The sequence below is a fragment of the Coregonus clupeaformis genome, chromosome 10, assembly GCF_020615455.1.
Source record: "Coregonus clupeaformis isolate EN_2021a chromosome 10, ASM2061545v1, whole genome shotgun sequence".
Classification (NCBI taxonomy): Eukaryota; Metazoa; Chordata; class Actinopteri; order Salmoniformes; family Salmonidae; genus Coregonus; species Coregonus clupeaformis.
In genome coordinates this window covers 24177116-24198120 of record NC_059201.1, presented here as the reverse complement: position 1 = coordinate 24198120, position 21005 = coordinate 24177116, and the positions used below count along the sequence as shown (strand labels likewise).

The 21005-nt window shown below is 44.0% G+C and overlaps 1 protein-coding gene and 1 non-coding gene across 6 annotated transcripts in view; both read right to left on the bottom strand.

Annotated features, from left to right (window-relative positions):
• Nucleotides 1-3376: 3376 nt before the first annotated feature.
• On the bottom strand, nucleotides 3377-3451 carry trnaa-ugc. Its single transcript has one exon. It is a non-coding gene; the product is annotated as a tRNA-Ala (tRNA).
• A 3771-nt stretch (nucleotides 3452-7222) lies between these two features.
• LOC121575377 (eukaryotic translation initiation factor 4 gamma 3-like) overlaps nucleotides 7223-21005 on the bottom strand; it is an 80945-nt gene continuing 67162 nt past the window's right edge. For all 5 annotated transcript variants that reach the window (XM_045222896.1, XM_045222898.1, XM_045222899.1 and 2 more), the window contains exons 29-36: nucleotides 16666-16838; nucleotides 16435-16560; nucleotides 15993-16074; nucleotides 15635-15733; nucleotides 15368-15514; nucleotides 10998-11079; nucleotides 10746-10892; nucleotides 7223-8284 (exon numbers count right to left, since the gene is read on the bottom strand). In XM_045222896.1, coding sequence (XP_045078831.1) covers nucleotides 8103-8284; nucleotides 10746-10892; nucleotides 10998-11079; nucleotides 15368-15514; nucleotides 15635-15733; nucleotides 15993-16074; nucleotides 16435-16560; nucleotides 16666-16838 — 1038 coding nt within the window. In that variant the 3' untranslated portion in view covers nucleotides 7223-8102. The remainder of the gene's footprint in view (nucleotides 8285-10745; nucleotides 10893-10997; nucleotides 11080-15367; nucleotides 15515-15634; nucleotides 15734-15992; nucleotides 16075-16434; nucleotides 16561-16665; nucleotides 16839-21005) is intronic.

Here is a 21005-nt window from a genome sequence, read left to right as displayed (position 1 = left end):
GCACTTATCAAGAAAACAGCCCTGGTCATCTGTGCTGCCTCTGATCTGGCGGACAACCTAAACACAAACGCTTCCTTTGTAAATTATGTCTGAGTGTTTGGAGTGTGCCCCTGGCTAAACAAAACAATTGTGCCATCTGGTTTGCATAATATAAGAAATTTGAAATTATTTATACTTTTACTTTTGATACTTAAGTGTATTTTAGCAATTATTTACTTTTGATACTTAAGTATATTTAAAACCAAATACTTTTAGACTTTTACTCAGGACAAGTAGTATTTTACTGGGTGACTTTCACTTGAGTCATTTTCTATTAAGGTATCTTTACTTCTACTCAAGTATGACAATTGGGTACTTTGTTCACCACTGAGTACAGTATGAAGATCTGTATGCTTCCCAGACGAAACATTCGTGCATATATTATGAGGACTTCTGACGTTTTTGTTCGTTTTGGACTTCAGCAAGGTTTTTTTCGGCTGTTGGGGCACACGAAATGTTTGAGGCAAGCCGAAGTCGGTAGCCGAAGTCTACGCCCCCTTGTCTGCGATTGGTCGACAGTAGACGGATTCTTCAATGAAGTGCCCGTTGTAATTCAACAAGAGGACTCGTCCTCATGCAAATTTAGACTTAGATCTAGGAAAAAACGTCAAAATCAATGTCTTGAGTTATCTTGCATTAATTCTGACTATTTTGAGGAAGCATATACTGGCTACGGCGTCTCAAAATTGACAAACAGTACTATTGCCGTTTTTTTCTTGTTTTTCAAGTGAAGGTCATTTAAGGGAGTATGTAAGCACACTCGTTGACGTTGGTTCGAACTGAAGCATGCTGACGCCTTATTATTAGGCGATGTCATGGCGACGTTGGGTCGCTAAACACGCGCAGAAACAAACGGGTCTAACGGTAGTCTCGCGCCGAACTGCGCATGTGCAAACCATTAAAGTTACTCCTTCACTATAAAGCTTTTACGAAAATGAAAACGTGTCAGTTTGCACGTTTCACGAGGTTGGAGTAAAAACATGTTCAACTACCTAAGACATTGACTCGAATCTAGGTTGTGCCTTTAGATTTTGAGAAAGTTAAGGAATAATTTCACTTCACTCTGACTTCTCAAAACCAAAACCCCGGCCTGGTCGGCTTGGTCTGTTTAGCAAGCGTTCCCGGAAGTCTCGCGATGTTGCGCCTCCGGGTTTTGAAACTCTGTGGTTAAGGCACAGATATTTATAACTAACCCCTTGTCCCAAGGATCCCGGATAGCACTAACCGTTCTTTAAGTCAGTGGAGAACGACTGCCCCCTCTCATTGAAGCCACGAAAGGCTGACTGCTGTACTGTAGGCATTGTTTGCCGAAAACAGGAACCCCCACTATAGTGAATGGGGAAATGACAATATTCGTGTTCAATGTTCGTGTAAATATTAGTTTTTCTCCAAAGACAATCATGGTACCAATTATTGTTTCTATTACATCAGATGTCCTTGAACCAATATATATATTTTTTAATCACACAGAAGATTATAAAGATATTTTAGCAGCTAATGGCAGTCTGCAGTACCCCGGTCAGCCTTCAACTTGAAATACTCAAGGAGAGGGGGCAGCACTGAGCTAGCCTGCAACGTCACTTCCGGGAGTTACTCAAACTGCGAAACCTGGAACACCACTTGTGGATCTGGAACGCATAGACACATTCTGAAGGCGCTGGTGTGTTCCAGCAAGGTAGTCACACTGTACAGATGATCAGATCTCAAAAGGCCTCGAGGTGTGGGTAACATCTTGGGAACCACATCAATATTATATATAGCAATCCTCTGATGTGCTCATGAAGACAACCTGAAATGCAACTAGAGCATTTGAGGGATTGTCGCAAGGCACGCGGTGGAGAATTAAGATCTACAAATCACCTTGTATTCATCCCAAATAACTACTCTTAACTAAATGTGATCAAAGTACGAAAATATGTGCAGCATCTCGCTCTGGTCGATCCCCTCGAACGGCATTACTTGCGTTCCATCCTGTGTAAAATGTGGATACTCCATGCTCTAGGCTCTGTAACCACTTGGTGACTTCTTCACTCACCGACCGAGACAGCAATTTATAGACATTTCAGTATCTGCTAGAATGTGTAACTTTACCAATGCACTAGGTGCTTCCTGAGACATGAAACACTTCTCCCAGGTGTTGTGATCTCAAAATCGGTTTAGCATGACGAAATGCAGCGACCTGGCTCGCAAGACGACCTACTGCAACGCACCCAATGAGTACTTATTTGGGATGCAAGGTGATTCATAAACCAGTGATTTTGCAGTGCTGTGCTCAACCCAATTCCATTGAATGCCAATGTTGTAAAATGCTTTTGAACATCTGAAAGTAAGAATGTAGCAATTCTAATTGAAATGCTGCAGTATATTATCTGGGATATGCCCCTCCCAGATATGCTTACCAGGCACTAGCCAGAACTGTTCCGACCCGAGGTCGAAACGCACAGCTGCCTGTATGTGGACAGCACTGTAGAAGGGCCGGGTTATGGCTGGGAAAACGTACCTCAATCCAGGGATGGAAGATGTTGCTGTACTAATTATCCCATTATCTAAAATGATGAATTGAGAAGATTGAAATACTGCTCGTTTTTAATTTTAAACTGTCCTTATGTCTATAGCAGAAGCCACAGCAGCCATTTTGGAATGGCATGTTGAACAACAAAGGAGACCAATTTGCTGACTATCCTTTGTTGGTCAACCGACGTGTCATTCCAAAATGGCTGCGACATTCCGACCTGAGAGGTTCAGACACAGACAGAAAGGGTTAACCCAGACATGTCACAGGGGCTATAAAGCTGAAGCATCCGTTTAGAACGTTTTCTCACCACCGAATATGGTAGTGAGATGAAGTCCAGTCGCGAGTGGGAGAGGATGCAACTAGGTGAGACTGGGCCGACATTCTGCTAATTTTCTGATCGATGAAACATCTGATCTCAAAATTCTGTTCCCAAAACTAAAATATGTTACGAACACAGTGCACTAAATTTGAAAGACTTTACGCTTTGCCAAAGTTTAAAAAAATCACGTTGTTTTGAAGGAGTGCAAGGTCAACTTGAGTTTGTGCACATGGGTACTTCAGAGGCATTCTATTACATATGCAAATACATGCTACGACGCGCCAATATGATCTCGCTAGCGCGTGCTTGGCTTTGCCTACCTTCTTGCTTGTTTTGCCCACTATGCTTAATTTGCTCTCACTGTAAACGACGCAGATTAACTATCTTTGGTTCAGATGTATTTTCTGCCTGAATTTCATGTGAAGACAGGTCTATTTACATTTCAGTCATTTAGCAGACGCTCTTATCCAGAGTGACTTAGTGAGTGCATACATTTTTCATACTGGCCCCCGTGGGAATCGAACCCACAACCCTGGCGTTGCAAGCGCCATGCTCTACCAACTGAGCTACAGGAGGCCTATCTAACCAGGCACCAGAAGTCACTGTGGACTACAGTGTAGGCCTACTTGATTGTAGCAGAATAGGGTTAACTCATAGATAGTTAGAGTACGCAACATTGTATCTGTCCCATTATGGCTCTGGGCCATTGAGGCCAGCTCCATTTTCAAGTAGTCAATTTTCATCTACTACTTCTATTAGTTGGTAAACAAACTGAAAGGGTGTACAGTCGTGGACAAAAGTTTTGAGAATTACATAAATACTAATTTTCACAAAGTCTGCTGCCTCAGTTTTGATGATGGCAATTTGCATATACTCCAGAATGTCATGAAGAGTGATCAGATGAATTGCAATTAATTGCAAAATCCCTCTTTGCCATGAAAAGGAACTTAATCCCCCAAAAAGATTTCCACTGCATTTCAGCCCTGCCACAAAAGGACCAGCTGCCATGTCAGTGATTCTCTCGTTAACACAGGTGAGGGTGTTGACGAGGACAAGGCTGGAGATCACTCTGTCATGCTGATAGAAGTTAGAATAACAGACTGGAAGCTTTAAAAGGAGGGTGGTGCTTGAAATCATTGTTCTTCCTCTGTTAACCATGGTTACCTGCAAGGAAACACGTGCCGTCATCATTGCTTTGCACAAAAAGGGCTTCACAGGCAAGGATATTGCTGCAGTTAAGATTGCACCTAAAATCAACCATTTATCGGATCATCAAGAACTTCAAGGAGAGAGGTTCAATTGTTGTGAAGAAGGCGTCAGGGTGCCCAAGAAAGTCCAGCAAGCGACAGGACCGTCTCCTAAAGTTGATACAGCTGCGGGTTCGGGGAACCACCAGTGCAGAGCTTGCTCAGGAATGTCAGCAGGCAGGTGTGAGTGCATCTGCACGCACAGTGAGGCAAAGACTTTTGGAGGATGGCCTGGTGTCAAGAAGGGCAGCAAAGAAGCCATTTCTCTCCAGGAAAAACATCAGGGACAGACTGATATTCTGCAAAAAGTACAGGGATTGGACTGCTGAGGACTGGGGTAAAGTCCTTTTCTCTGATGAATCCCCTTTCCGATTGTTTGGGGCATCTGGAAAACACCATGTCCGGAGAAGACAAGATGAGCGCTACCATCAGTCTTGTGTCATGCCAACAGTAAAGCATCCTGCGACCATTCATGTGTGCGGTTGCTTCTCAGCCAAGGGAGTTGGCTCACTCACAATTTTGCCTAAGAACACAGCCATGAATAAAGAATGGTACCAACACATCCTCCGTTGGCAACTTCTCCCAACCATCCAAGAACAGTTTGGTGATGACCAATGCCTTTTCCAGCATGATGGAGCACCTTGCCATAAGGCAAAAGTGATAACTAAGTGGCTCGGGGAACAAAACATCAACATTTTGGGTCCATGGCCAGGAAACTCCCCAGACCTTAATCCCATTGAGAACCTGTGGTCGATCCTCAAGAGGCGGGTGGACAAACAAAAACCCACAAATTCTGACAAACTCCAAGCATTGATTATGCAAGAATGGGCTGCCATCAGTCAGGATGTGGCCCAGAAGTTAATTGACAGCATGCCAGGGCGGATTGCAGAGGTCTTGAAAAAGAAGGGTCAACACTGCAAATATTGACTCTTTGCATAAACTTAATGTAATTGTCAATAAAAGCCTTTGACACTTACGGAATGCTTGTAATTATACTTCAGTATACCATAGTAATATCTGACAAAAATATCTCGTAACACTGGAGCAGCGAACTTTGTGAAGACCAATACTTGTGTCATTCTCAAAACTTTTGACCACGACTGTATACTGCCACCTCGAATGTGTTTGAACAGGTATAAATCCAAGGTTGGCGATTTACTGCCAATGTTTGCTCATTAATATAATTCATTGGCTGACTGCACCGGATGACCTGGATGTAATTATGTGACCCTTCCTTAACACACAGGAAATCCCTGTTCACTACTTAAAAATGGTGAAAGTCCTCAATGGCGCTGCCCATGCTAAAACAGACTTTTGGGCACTAGTCCTTATCTCTATGGGTTAACCTGAGTCTCCCCAAGATTAGGTCATCCCATACCTGTGGGTTAACACATGAAGCTACCAATGAAATCCTATCCAATAAGTATTTGTTATCAAAACTGGTTGAATATTTCATTTCCCCAATGGTTGGTTTCCTTCAGTTCCATTCTAGAGTTCAAATACCATACTGGTTTCTAGTCTGTCAAAATTAGAAATCATCTGAAATGTGATCAAAGACAATGGTAGATACAGACTTACCCACTTACATTTCTGCAGGCTGTATGTGAATGCCCTCTGCAGAGGTTTCCTCTCATCCACTACAGTGGAGTATAACTTCAGTTCAGTAACTACACCTGAATCAGAGATCACAGATCACATGAGCATTACATAGGAATGCTGGCAAACATCATAAGGCTATTTAAGACATGCAAGATATTACTTGTCCTACCACAATCATGCCCCATCTTACATCAGGCTCAACTAGTTCATTACAATATTTCCTCACTCTAATACAGGGTATAAAATAAGATAAGGTCAATCCCTGTTGAGGAAAAGTTACTGTCGCTAATTCACTTCAACCAAGGTGCATGAATGGAGAAAACTGGCAACTCTTAGAAGTCAATGGAAGTGGACTAGAATTATATTTATTTATTAGAAAAGGTTCAATAATAGAGTATAGTTGTTCTAGTTAACTTCATTGTCCTCCAAGAGTTAATTCGTACACTATATATACACACAAAAGTATGTGGACACCCCTTCAAATTAGTGGATTTGGCTATTTCAGCCACACCATTTGCTGACAGGCATATAAGAGTACACAGCCATGCAATCTCCATGGACAAACATTGGCAGTAGAATGGCCTTACTGAAGATGTGGCACTGTCATAGGATGCCACCTTTCCAACAAGTCAGTTCGTCAAATTTCTGCCCTGCTAGAGCTGTCCGGTCAACTGTTAAGTGCTGTTATTGTGAAGTGGAAACATCTAGGAGCAACATGCCGAGCAGCCGCACACAAGCCTAAGATCACCATGCGCAATGCCAAGCATCGGCTGGAGTGGTGTAAATCTCGCCGCCATTGGACTCTGGAGCAGTTGAAAAGCGTTCTCTGGAGTGATGAATCACACTTCACCATCTGGATGAATCTGGATTTGGCGGATGCCAGGAGAACGCTACCTGCCGAATGCATAATGCCAACTGTAAAGTTTGGTGGAGGAGGAATAATGGTCTGGGGCTGTTTTTCATGGTTCGGGCTAGGCCCCTTAGTTCCAGTGAAGGGAAATCTTAACGCTACAGCATACAATGACATTCTAGACGATTCTGTGCTTCCAACTTTGTGGAATACAGTTTGGGGAAGGCCGTTTCCTGTTTCAGCATGACAATGCCCCCGTGCACAAAGGGAGGTCCATACAGAAATGGTTTGTCGAGATCGGTGTGGATCTCCCGCAGCAATGTTCCTACATCTAGTGGAAATCCTTCCCAGAAGAGTGGATGCTGTTATAGCAACAAAGGGGGGACCAACTCAATATTAATGCCCATGATTTTAGAATGAGATGCTCGACAAGCAGGTGTCCTCATACCTTTGGTCATGTAGTGTATATTTTACAATTCCTATACTGTAGTCTCATTTTAGAGATGGCACATAACACTGGCACACTTTTAACACAAAATTCACTTTCAACTTCAGACTGCATTGCAAGCAATGTTAAAACAAAGTAAAAAAAATCTTCTTGTAGTGCAAACATCACCACTCTACAAAATAACCACCATTGATTGCATCTGCTATATTGTTTTAAATACCTTTTTGTCTTTAATGTATTTACAGGCTTTTAATTTGCTGTGTAGGTCTGAAGTATTACAAGCACTTCATGTTCAGCAACCCTGGCATTTGCTTTTTAAACTTGCGTTTTGCTTATTTCATTTGAATGCATCTATTGTTCATTGTTGTTGTTTATTTATGTTCATGTGATGTTCTTTTGTGGACTGATTTACATTGCTTCTTGAACGCATACCGCTGCCTCTTGGGAGGTTTACGTACATATCACATAGAGAGCAAGCCAAAGCAGAGGAAACACTTCCTGTGGTTAATCACTGATAACCTTTGACCACTGATGTCTTCAGTTGTCCCTGTGCATTCACTCTCTCTGCCTTCCCCTTCATTCCAAAATAACTTTTTACCCTGTTTTCAACCAAACAATGTGGAATCCAGGGAGGCTATTTATTTCACAATTATTATTATTGTTATTATAATTAATATTGTTATTTCTATTCATCAATGTTCTCCTCATTGTGAGCATCTGCAAATGTTAAATAAACATCCATATTTGCAGTCCTTAAAAAAATAATAAATTAAAGAGTCCGGAACCTATGTATCTTTAAGTCTCTTCTTAAAAAGTAACAAAAGAAAAGTAAGTTAAAATGTAAAACAAAAATATTTTCTATGTATAATACAGGTATTTAGTGCTTCCGCCATTAGAATTCAAACACAAAATGGCGGCATGTCTCAGAACCATAACGCAGAAAAAATTCCCGCTATATACATGTTGTTCTGCCCGCACGCATTTTGTTGGTTTGTCCGTTTGTTCTGCTACGAGGATGCAGTTATTCTATGTAGCAACAGCTGGCCTCTTGTCCTGGGGGCTTGCAGCAGCCACCTGCTCCCTTGTCAATTATCCTCCGACTCTTCCTCGGCCTCCCTCAGCCAGGTGAAGAAAGCGGTTACAGACTTGAGAGCCACACCCTTGCCCAGCTGCTCCGCAGGGTCCTTGCTGGTCTCCCACTTGTAAAAAGCGTCCTCCGAGATGACGTCCTCATCATACAGACAGTCAAAGAACATCCGGAGCAGGTCTGGAGAGACAGAGACAGAGGGGAAAGTGCTATAATAACCAAATCCCATGGCTTAAAGCAAGACTCCTTAATTGAAACGATAATAAATTGGCTCCCCGCCTACATTTTGGTAAAAAGCTGAGGGATGGGCCTAGAGAAATGTAACCACTCAAATTCATAGACAGAGCTACACTACCAGTCAAAAGTTTGGACACACCTACTCGTTCAAGGGTTTTTCTTTATTTGTACTATTTTTTTACATTGTAAAATAATAGAAGACATCAAAACTATGAAATAACACAAATGGAATCATGTAGTAACCAAAAAAGTGTTAAACAAATCAAAATGGGTGGTCCTCTGTAGCTGGGTGGTCCTCTGTAGCTCAGCTGGTAGAGCACGGCGCTTGTAACGCCAAGGTAGTGGGTTCGATCCCCGGGACCACCCATACACAAAAATGTATGCACGCACAACTGTAAGTCGCTTTGGATAAAAGCGTCTGCTAAATGGCTTATTATTATTATTATTAATAAAATATATTTTATATTTGAGATGCCTCAAATAGCCACCATTTGCCTTGATGACAGCTTTGCACACTCTTGGCGTTCTCTCAACCAGCTTCATGGTTGAGAGATCCTCTGCTGCAGAGGATAAGTTCATTAGAGTTACCAGCCTCAGAAAATTGCAGCCGAAATAAATGAAATCTGTCCTTTGGTCTGGAGTCCAAATTGGAGATTTTTGGTTCCAACCGACGTGTCTTTGTGATACGCGGTGTGGGTGAACGGATGATCTCCACATGTGTAGTTCCCACCGTAAAGCATGGAGGAGGAGGTGTTATGGTGTGGGTGTGCTTTGCTGGTGACACTGTCTGTGATTTATTTAGAATTCAAGGCACACTTAACCAGCATGGCTACCACAGCATTCTGCAGTGATACGCTATCCCATCTGGTTTGGGCTTAGTGGGACTATTAATTTGTTTTTCAACAGGACAGGCTGTGTAAGGGCTATTTTACCAAGAAGTAGAGTGATGGAGTGCTGCATCAGATGACCTGGCCTCCACAATCCCCCGACCTCAACCCAATTGAGATGGTTTGGGATGAGCCGGACCGCATAGTGAAGGAAAAGCAGCCAACAAGTGCTAAGCATATGTGGGAACTCCTTCAAGACTGTTGGAAAAGCATTCCAGGTGAAGCTGGTTGAGAGAATGCCAAGAGTGTGCAAAGCTGTCATCAAGGCAAAGGGTGGCTATTTGAAGAATCTCAAATATATGATTAACACTTTTATGTTTACTACATGATTCCATGTGTGTTATTTCATAGTTTTGTTGTCTTCACTATTATTCTACAATGTAACTTTTGACTGGTAATGTACAGTGTGGGAAAAAAGTATTTGATCCCCTGCTGATTTTGTACGTTTGCCCACTGACAAAGACATGATCAGTCTATAATTTGTATGCAAGGACTAACCATCCATGATATCAACATTTGAGTTTTAACCATGTTACATTGTTTACAAACATTGGAATAAAACAAGCTTATTTTGGGATCTAATGGGGTAGGACAGTTCAACTAAGCTCATGAGGGATTTATAAGTTATATTATTCAATAATTAAATGGGTATATATCATTAATTTATAAGTCAAAAAATGGATGTAGCAACTAAGGATTCTAGCTTTAAATGAGTCTCAGTTTTCATAGTAAGTTGGTGAAGACATTCTTTTTATATAATAGCAATGGCTGCAGGAGATAAAACCATAAAAGGATGTCTTCAGGGCGGCAACTAGCCTAGCGTATAGAGCATAGGTTCAATAACCGAAAGGTTGCTGTTTCGGATACCCGAGCCGACAAGGTGAAAAATGTGTCGATGGGTCCTTGAGAAAGGCACTTAACCCCAATTTGCTCCAGGGGCGCCGTACTATTATGTCTGACCCTGTAAAACAAAACATTTCACTGCACTGATGTGGTGTAGTGGTCTAAGGCCACTACATCGAAGACCTCCTGAGTGGCGCAGTGGTCTAAGGCACTGCATCGCAGTGCTAACTGTGCCACTAGAGATCCTGGTTCGAATCCAGGCTCTGTCGCAGCCGGCCGCGACCGGGAGACTCATGGGCGGCGCACAATTGGCCCAGCGTCGTCCAGGGTAGGGGAGGGAATGGCCGGCAGGGATGTAGCTCAGTTGATAGAGCATGGCGTTTGCAACGCCAGGGTTGTGGGTTCGATTCCCACGGGGGACCAGTATAAAAAAATAAATAATAATAATAAATAAATAAATGTATTCACTAACTGTAAGTCGCTCTGGATAAGAGCGTCTGCTAAATGACTAAAATGTAAAAAAAATGTAAATGTGTATGTGACAAAAAAATATTTTAGTTTTGTCAGGGGAAAAAAGTACATGTAAAATGGTTCTGTACAGGGTGTGAGACAGAACCGCGCTTTATCTTTATAGTGAATCTTGAGGTTTAACGTCTGAGTGGGATGTTACTTACTAGGAGGCTGATCCAGTGTGACTATCAGCGCCTGAAGTGCATAAAGTGCTTGTAGCTGTCGCTCAGTGTCTGAGTTAAGGTACTTGAGTAATACGGGCAATCTCCTCTGAATAATGGCTACATCCACTCGACAGGAAGTGCTTTCATCTACACAAGAAACAAAGATGGAGAAAATTGTTGTGAGCTGCTCTAGCTATATAATATATACAAAACAACAGAGGACTGTCCCAAGCTAAAGGAATGACAGCTTACCTTTCACCGCTGCCTTACACACAGCAGTCATCAGAGCTCTCAGGAACGGAGACGAGCTCATCTGAGATTCATCTAGATTTGCCTGGGATGTGGAGGACAACAAATCAAATCAAATGTTATTTGTCACATGCGCTGAATACAACAGGTGTAGACCTTACAGTGAAAATTTTACTTACAAGCCTTAACCAGCACTTAACCAACAATGCAGTTTGAAGAAAAATAAGTGTTAAGAAAAAATAGATAAGTAAAAAAGAAATAAAATAATAATAATTAAAGAGCAACAGTAAAATAACAGTAGTGAGGCTATATACAGGGGGTACCAGTCCAGAGTCAGTGTGCGGGGGCACAGGTTAGTCGAGGTAATTGAGGTAATATGTACATGTGGGTAGAGGTAAAGTGACTATGCATAGATAATAAACAGAGTAGCAGCAGTGTAAAAATAGGGGGTGGGGGACAATGCAAATAGTCCAGGTAGCCATTTGATTAGCTGTTCAGGTTTCTTATGGCTTGGGGGTAGAAGCTGTTAAGAAGCCTTTTGGACCTAGACTTGGCGTTCCGGTACTGCTTGCCGTGCGGTAGCAGAGAGAACAGTCTATGACTAGGGTGGCTGGAGTCTTTGACAATTTTTAGGGCCTTCCTCTGACACCGCCTAGTATAGAGGTCCTGGATGGCAGGAAGCTTGGCCCCAGTGATGTACTGGGCCGTACGCACTACCCTCTGTAGTGCCTTGCGGTCGGAGGCCGAGCAGTTGCCATACCAGGCGGTGATGCAACCAGTCAGGATGCTCTCGATGGTGCAGCTGTATAACTTTCAGGATGTGAGGACCCATGCCAAATCTTTTCAGTCTCCTGACTGTCTTGGTGTGTTTGGACCATGATAGTTCGTTGGTGATGTGGACACCAAGGAACTTGAAGCTCTCAACCTGCTCCACTACAGCACTGTCGATGAGAATGGGGATGTGCTCAGTCCTCCTTTTGCTGTAGTCCACAATCATCTCCTTTGTCTTGGTCACGTTGAGGGAGAGGTTGTTATCCTGGCATCTTTTCACTCCCTCCTCCCTACATTTTCTTCATCTGTTTCTGCTGCTAAGGCCACTTTCTACCACTCTAAATTCCAAGCATCTGCCTCTAACCCTAGGAAGCTCTTTGCCACCTTCTCCTCCCAGCTGAATCCTCCTCCCCCTCCCCCCCCTCCTCCCTCTCTGTGGATGACTTCATCAACCATTTTGAAAAGAAGGTTGACGACATCCGATCCTCGTTTGTTAAGTCAAATGACACTGCTGGTCCTGCTCACACTGCCCTACCCTATGCTTTGACTTCTTTCTCCCCTCTCTCTCCAGATTAAATCTTGCGACTTGTGACAGCCGGCCGCCCAACAACCTGCCCGCTTGACCCTATCCCCTCCTCTTCTCCAGACCATCTCCGGTGACCTTCTCCCTTACCTCACCTCGCTGATCAACTCATCCTTGACCGCTGGCTATGTCCCTTCCGTCTTCAAGAGAGCGAGAGTTGCACCCCTTCTCAAAAAACCAACACTCGATCCCTCTGATGTCAACAACTACAGACCAGTATCCCTTCTTTCTTTTCTCTCCAAAACTATTGAGCGTGCCGTCTTTAGCCAACTCTCTTGCTATCTCTCTCAGAATGACCTTCTTGATCCAAACCAGTCAGGTTTCAAGACTGGTCATTCAACTGAGACTGCTCTTCTCTGTGTCACGGAGGCTCTCCGCACTGCTAAAGCTAACTCTCTCTCCTCTGCTCTTGTCCTTCTAGACCTGTCTGCTGCCTTTGATACTGTGAACCATCAGATCCTCCTCTCCACCCTCTCCGAGCTGGGCATCTCCGGCGCGGCTCACTCCTGGATTGCGTCCTACCTGACCGGTCGCTCCTACCAAGTGGCGTGGCGAAAAGCTGTCTCCGCACCACGTGCTCTCACCACTGGTGACCCCAGGGCTCAGTTCTAGGCCCTCTCCTATTCTCGCTATACACCAAGTCACTTGGCTCTGTCATATCCTCACATGGCCTCTCCTATCATTGCTACGCAGACGACACACAACTAATCTTCTCCTTTCCCCCTTCTGATAACCAGGTCGCGAATCGCATCTCTGCATGTCTGGCAGACATATCAGTATGGATGACGGATCACCACCTCAAGCTGAACCTTGGCAAGACGGAGCTGCTCTTCCTCCCCGGGAAGGACTGCCCGTTCCATGATCTCGCCATCACGGTTGACAACTCCGTTGTGTCCTCCTCCCAGAGTGCGAAGAGCCTTGGCGTGACCCTGGACAACACCCTGTCGTTCTCCGCTAACATCAAGGCGGTGACCCGATCCTGTAGGTTCATGCTCTACAACATTCGGAGAGTACGACCCTGCCTTACACAGGAAGCGGCACAGGTCCTAATCCAGGCACTTGTCATCTCCCGTCTGGATTACTGCAACTCGCTGTTGGCTGGGCTCCCTGCCTGTGCCATTAAACCCCTACAACTCATCCAGAATGCCGCAGCCCGTCTGGTGTTCAACCTTCCCAAGTTATCTCACGTCACCCCGCTCCTCCGCACACTACACTGGCTTCCAGTTGAAGCTCGCATCTGCTTCAAGACCATGGTGCTTGCCTACGGAGCTGTGAGGGGAACGGCACCTCCGTACCTTCAGGCTCTGATCAGTCCCTACACCCAAACGAGGGCATTGCGTTCATCCACCACTGGCCTGCTGGCTCCCCTACCTCTGCTGAAGCACAGTTCCCGCTCAGCCCAGTCAAAACGGTTCGCTGCTCTGGCACCCCAATGGTGGAACAAGCTCCCTCACGACGCCAGGACAGCGGAGTCACTCACCACCTTCCGGAGACATTTGAAACCCCACCTCTTTAAGGAATACCTGGGATAGGATAAAGTAATCCTTCTAACCCCCCCTTACCCCACCCCACCCAAAAAAATAAAATAATTGTAAAGTGGTTATCCCACTGGCTATAAGGTGAATGCACCAATTTGTAAGTCGCTCTGGATAAGAGCGTCTGCTAAATGACGTAAATGTAAAAATGTAATGTCTCTGACCTCCTCCCTATAGGCTGTCTCATCATTGTTGGTGATCAGGCCTACCACTGTTGTGTCGTCGGCAAACTTAAGGATGATGTTGGAGTCGTGCTTGGCCATGCAATCATGGGTGAACAGGGAGTACAGGAGGGGATTGAGAACGCACCCCTGAGGGGCCCCCGTGTTGAGGATCAGCGTGGCAGATGTGTTGTTACCTACCCTTACCACCTGGGGGCGACCTGTCAGGAAGTCCAGGATCCAGTTGCAGAGGGAGGCGTTTAGTCCCAGGGTCCTTAGCTTAGTGATGAGCTTTGAGGGCACTATGGTGTTGAATGCTGAGCTGTAGTCAATGAGTCGCATTCTCACGTAGGTGTTCCTTTGGTCCAGGTGGGAAAGGGCAGTGTGGAGTGCAATAGAGATTGCATCATCTGTGGAACTGTTGGGGCGGTATGCAAATTGGAGTGGGTCTAGGGTTTCTGGGATAATGGTGTTGATGTGAGCCATGACCAGCCTTTCAAAGCACTTCATGGCTACAGACGTGAGTGCTATGGGTCGGTAGTCATTTAGGTAGGTTCTCTTAGTGTTTTTGGGTACAGGGACTATGGTGGTCTGCTTGAAACATATTGGTATTACAGACTCAGTCAGGGACAGGTTGAAAATGTCAGTGAAGACACTTGCCAGTTGATCAGCGCATGCTCAGAATCCGTTTGGCCCTGTTTAAAGGTTTTACTCACATCGGCTACGGAGAGCGTGATCACACAGTCGTCCGGAATAGCTGATGCTCTCATGCATGCTTCAGTGTTGCTTGCCTCGAAGCGAGCATAGAAGTAAGGCTTGTCTGGTAGGCTTGTGTCGCTGGGCAGCTCGCGGCTGTGCTTCCCTTTGTAGTCCGTAATAGTTTGCAAGCGTCCAGGTTAGAGTCCCGCTCCTTGAAAGCGGCAGCTCTACCCTTTTAGCTCAGTGCGGATGTTGCCTGTAATCCATTGCTTCTGGTTGGGGTATGTACGTACGGTCACTGTGGGGACGACGTTATCAATGCACTTATTGATGAAGCCAGTGACTGATGTGGTGTACTCCTCAATAACGCGAAAAAACACAATAGCACAATTAGTTAGGAGCCCGTAAAACGGCAGCCATCTCCTCCGGCGCCATTATATCATTCAGAGGAGCACAAAGGAGCTCCGCTTAGACATGGGAAAGCTGCACGATATCAGTGCCTGCATCTCTGTTACTTCACTTGAAATATGCAACACTATGCATTTATAAACCAACATGTGTATGACACGAAGCCAAACGTAGCTGTGCTGAGCTGTGTGGTGGGCTTAATGTTACAGTCTGTACCTCTGCCCAGTCAAAGATCTGCTCATCACTGGCCATGTCCTCCAGCAAGAGTCTCTCCAGCTGCTGGTTGAGCACCTCTGGGGACAGTTCCGTCGCAGAGAGGGCTGCCTCAGGACTGGAGCAGTCCGCCATAGTGAACTGGAGCTTCTGACAGGAGGAGGACATGGAGAAGAGGGGAGACAGAGAGGAGAGAAGGGTTAGGTTGCTGTAAAACTGTTTCTGTTGGGATGCCTCCATGCCGTAATACATGGTGTCTATCTCACTAACCTGCTGTGAGATGAAATCCAGGACGTCCTCTTCCTCCGGCAGGAAGTCACTCCAGCTGAGGCCTGACTTTCTCCACAAGGTGCCTACTTTCCTATGGCTCTGTGTAGGAGACAGACAGGACAACATGTCAGAACCCTGGCTTCCAATAGTTAATGGGTTTGCTGGCTTGATATGCACTTGGTAACTCACTCGCACCGCGACAAAAGCCATGCAAAAATAACCGACAGCTATATTAACACAGTTCTCTGTGAGAAAGATGCTGTGTGAAATTCTCTCTGAGGTCAGAAGAGCTAAAGGGGTAAGACATTCTTTCAGAAATAATCAACTAGAGGAGTAAAGCCCACACAATGTAACTTACCATTTGTTTGCATAGTATGTGCAGTATTTCAGAAAATAAGATCCCAGCTCTTCCCACAGGAAGTAAAGGTTTGCTTAATTCACTGTGGACAAACAGAGAAAAGCATTAGATGTCTCCAGCGGTTCCATCCCACCCAACTGTTTTCCTTCATATCACAGTTTACAGAAAGCCATAGCAGGGAATGGAGGTGTGAGAGCCAACATTAACACTCCATAATGAAAGAACTGCGATAGCAACAAGCAGCAATCCTTGACAGAGGGAACAAAATGGGGTACATTTTACTCATCCTGCAGACTATGTGAGATCTGAATAAATATGGGTTGCATGTGGACTGATCTGATCAAATAAGCTCTGTTGATGCAATAGTAAACCCCTCTTGATCTCATAGCTTTACAGGGAGATAACAATACAATATTGTGGCGATGTAGAGTAGCAGTGTTACCTAAAGAGCTCTCTCATAGAGAAGCCCCCGTCTCTCAGCACAGGGCTAAGCAGCTCGGCCAGATACAGCCAGATATGGGGAATGTCAATGGCCATGTCGTCCGCCAGCTCAAGGGTGTCAGCAAACCTGAAGGAAACACAGATATTCTGATGAGACGGCCATTTTAGATACAGCACAGTTGTTAGACGACACAGCTTGAATGAGAGCAGACGGATATGTAGGCAGGCTGACCCTTTGAAGAACTGGGGCTTGGGCAGGGTGCCCTGCTGCACTAACTGGAAGAGGAGCTGGCCCATGTGGTCCCGTGTGATCTGACTGCGCTCCAGAGTGGACTCCACCCCCACACGCACAAACACGTGGAGCTGAGAGGACAGGTCAAGCTCGTTCACACACTGCACAGCCTCCTACAGAGAATACAAACACACATCTTGGTGTTACAAACTTCCTGTAGAGAGTAAAATACAAAAGCATGCACACACAGTATGCAGAATTATAGCATTATTAAAGAGGACCTGACACAGATTAAGCACCATCAAATGTTATTACAATATGTTCATATACACCCTCGGGAAAATCCTTTTGTGACAAGCGAGCACATACATAGGTGAATATGTATGTATGTATGTATGTATGTATGTATGTATGTATGTATGTATGTATGTATGTATGTATGTATGTATGTATGTATATATATATATATATATATATATATATATATATATATATATATATATATATATATATATATATATATATACATATATATATACATACATATACATACATACATACATATACATACACACACACACACACACACACACATATATACAGTGGGGGAAAAAAAGTATTTAGTCAGCCACCAATTGTGCAAGTTCTCCCACTTAAAAAGATGAGAGGCCTGTAATTTTCATCATAGGTACACGTCAACTATGACAGACAAATTGAGATTTTTTTTCTCCAGAAAATCACATTGCAGGATTTTTTATGAATTTATTTGCAAATTATGGTGGAAAATAAGTATTTGGTCACCTACAAACAAGCAAGATTTCTGGCTCTCACAGACCTGTAACAACTTCTTTAAGAGGCTCCTCTGTCCTCCACTCGTTACCTGTATTAATGGCACCTGTTTGAACTTGTTATCAGTATAAAAGACACCTGTCCACAACCTCAAACTGTCACACTCCAAACTCCACTATGGCCAAGACCAAAGAGCTGTCAAAGGACACCAGAAACAAAATTGTAGACCTGCACCAGGTTGGGAAGACTGAATCTGCAATAGGTAAGCAGCTTGGTTTGAAGAAATCAACTGTGGGAGCAATTATTAGGAAATGGAAGACATACAAGACCACTGATAATCTCCCTCGATCTGGGGCTCCACGCAAGATCTCACCCCGTGGGGTCAAAATGATCACAAGAACGGTGAGCAAAAAGCCCAGAACCACACGGGGGGACCTAGTGAATGACCTGCAGAGAGCTGGGACCAAAGTAACAAAGCCTACCATCAGTAACACACTACGCCGCCAGGGACTCAAATCCTGCAGTGCAAGACGTGTCCCCCTGCTTAAGCCAGTACATGTCCAGGCCCGTCTGAAGTTTGCTAGAGTGCATTTGGATGATCCAGAAGAGGATTGGGAGAATGTCATATGGTCAGATGAAACCAAAATATAACTTTTTGGTAAAAACTCAACTCGTCGTGTTTGGAGGACAAAGAATGCTGAGCTGCATCCAAAGAACACCATACCTACTGTGAAGCATGGGGGTGGAAACATCATGCTTTGGGGCTGTTTTTCTGCAAAGGGACCAGGACGACTGATCCGTGTAAAGGAAAGAATGAATGGGGCCATGTATCGTGAGATTTTGAGTGAAAATCTCCTTCCATCAGCAAGGGCATTGAAGTTGAAACGTGGCTGGGTCTTTCAGCATGACAATGATCCCAAACACACCGCCCGGGCAACGAAGGAGTGGCTTCGTAAGAAGCATTTCAAGGTCCTGGAGTGGCCTAGCCAGTCTCCAGATCTCAACCCCATAGAAAATCTTTGGAGGGAGTTGAAAGTCCGTGTTGCCCAGCGACAGCCCCAAAACATCACTGCTCTAGAGGAGATCTGCATGGAGGAATGGGCCAAAATACCAGCAACAGTGTGTGAAAACCTTGTGAAGACTTACAGAAAACGTTTGACCTGTGTCATTGCCAACAAAGGGTATATAACAAAGTATTGAGAAACTTTTGTTATTGACCAAATACTTATTTTCCACCATAATTTGCAAATAAATTCATGAAAAAATCCTACAATGTGATTTTCTGGATTTTTTCCTCATTTTGTCTGTCATAGTTGACGTGTACCTATGATGAAAATTACAGGCCTCTCTCATCTTTTTAAGTGGGAGAACTTGCACAATTGGTGGCTGACTAAATACTTTTTTTCCCCACTGTATGTATGTATGTATGTATGTATGTATGTATGTATGTATGTATGTATGTATGTATGTATGTATGTATGTATGTATGTATGATATGATATATATATATATATATATATATATATATATATATATATACACACATACATACATACATACATACATACATACATATACACACACACACACACATACACCCACAATAATATATATACATACAGTGAGGGGAAAAAAGTATTTGATCCCCTGCTGATTTTGTACGTTTGCCCACTGACAAAGAAATGATCAGTCTATAATTTTAATGGTAGGTTTATTTGAACAGTGAGAGTAAGTTCTCTCACGTCACCCCGCTCGTCAGCACACTCCACTGGCTTCCAGTTGAAGCTCGCATCTGCTACAAGACCATGGTGCTTGCCTACGGAGCTGTGAGGGGAACGGCACCTCCTTACCTTCAGGCTCTGATCAGTCCCTACACCCAAACGAGGGCATTGCGTTCTTCCACCTCTGGCCTGCTGGTCCCCCTACCTCTGTGGAAGCACTGTTCCCGCTCAGCCCAGTCAAAACTGTTCGCTGCTCTGGCACCCCAATGGTGGAACAAGCTCCCTCACGACGCCAGGACAGCGGAGTCACTGACCACCTTCCGGAGACACTTGAAACCCTACCTCTTTAAGGAATACCTGGGATAGTATAAAAGTAATCCTTCTACCCCAACCCCCCCCCCCAAAAAATATAAAATAAAATAAAAATAAATAACATAAAATAAAAAATAAATAAAAATAAACAACAATATATATATATAAAACAAATGAAAATTAAAAATATACTCTAAAAAATTTAAAAAATCGTTTATTTTATATATATATATATATATATATATATATATATATATATTTATTTTTTAATTGTAAAGTGGTTGTCCCACTGGCTATCATAAGGTGAATGCACCAATTTGTAAGTCGCTCTGGATAAGAGCGTCTGCTAAATGACGTAAATGTAAATGTAAATGTGATAACAACAACAAAAATCAGAAAAAACGCATGTCAAAAATGTTATAAATTGATTTGCATTTTAATGAGGGAAATAATTATTTGACCCCCTCTCAATCAGAAAGATTTCTGGCTCCCAGGTGTCTTTTATATAGGTAACAAGCTGAGATTTGGAGCACTCCCTTTAAGAGTGTGCTCCTAATCTCAGCTCGTTACCTGTATAAAAGACACCTGTCCACAGAAGCAATCAATCAATCAGATTCCAAACTCTCCACCATGGCCAAGACCAAAGAGCTCTCCAAGGATTATCAGGGACAAGATTGTAGACCTACACAAGGCTGGAATGGGCTACAAGACCATCGCCAAGCAGCTTGGTGAGAAGGTGACAACAGTTGGTGCGATTATTCGCAAATGGAAGAAACACAAAATAACTGTCAATCTCCCTCAGCCTGGGGCTCCATGCAAAATCTCACCTCGTGGAGTTGCAATGATCATGAGAACGGTGAGGAATCAGCCCAGAACTACACGGGAGGATCTTGTCAATGATCTCAAGGCAGCTGGGACCATAGTCACCAAGAAAACAATTGGTAACACACTACGCTGTGAAGGACTGAAATCCTGCAGCGCCTGCAAGATCCCCCTGCTCAAGAAAACATTATGATTTGGGGGTGTTTTTCTGCTAAGGGGACAGGACAACTTCACCGCATCAAAGGGACGATGGACAGGGCCATGTACCGTCAAATCTTGGGTGACAACCTCCTTCCCTCAGCCAAGGCATTGAAAATGGGTCGTGGATGGGTATTCCAGCATGACAATGACCGAAAACACACGGCCAAGGCAACAAAGGAGTGGCTCAAGAAGAAGCACATTAAGGTCCTGGAGTGGCCTAGCGAGTCTCCAGACCTTAATCCCATAGAAACTCTGTGGAGGGAGCTGAAGGTTTGAGTTGCCAAACGTCAGCCTCGAAACCTTAATGACTTGGAGAAGATCTGCAAAGAGGAGTGGGACAAAATCCCTCCTGAGATGTGTGCAAACCTGGTGGCCAACTACAAGAAACGTCTGACCTCTGATTGCCAACAAGGGTTTTGCCACCATGTACTAAGTCATGTTTTGCAGAGGGGTCAAATACTTATTTCCCTCATTAAAATGCAAATCAATTTATAA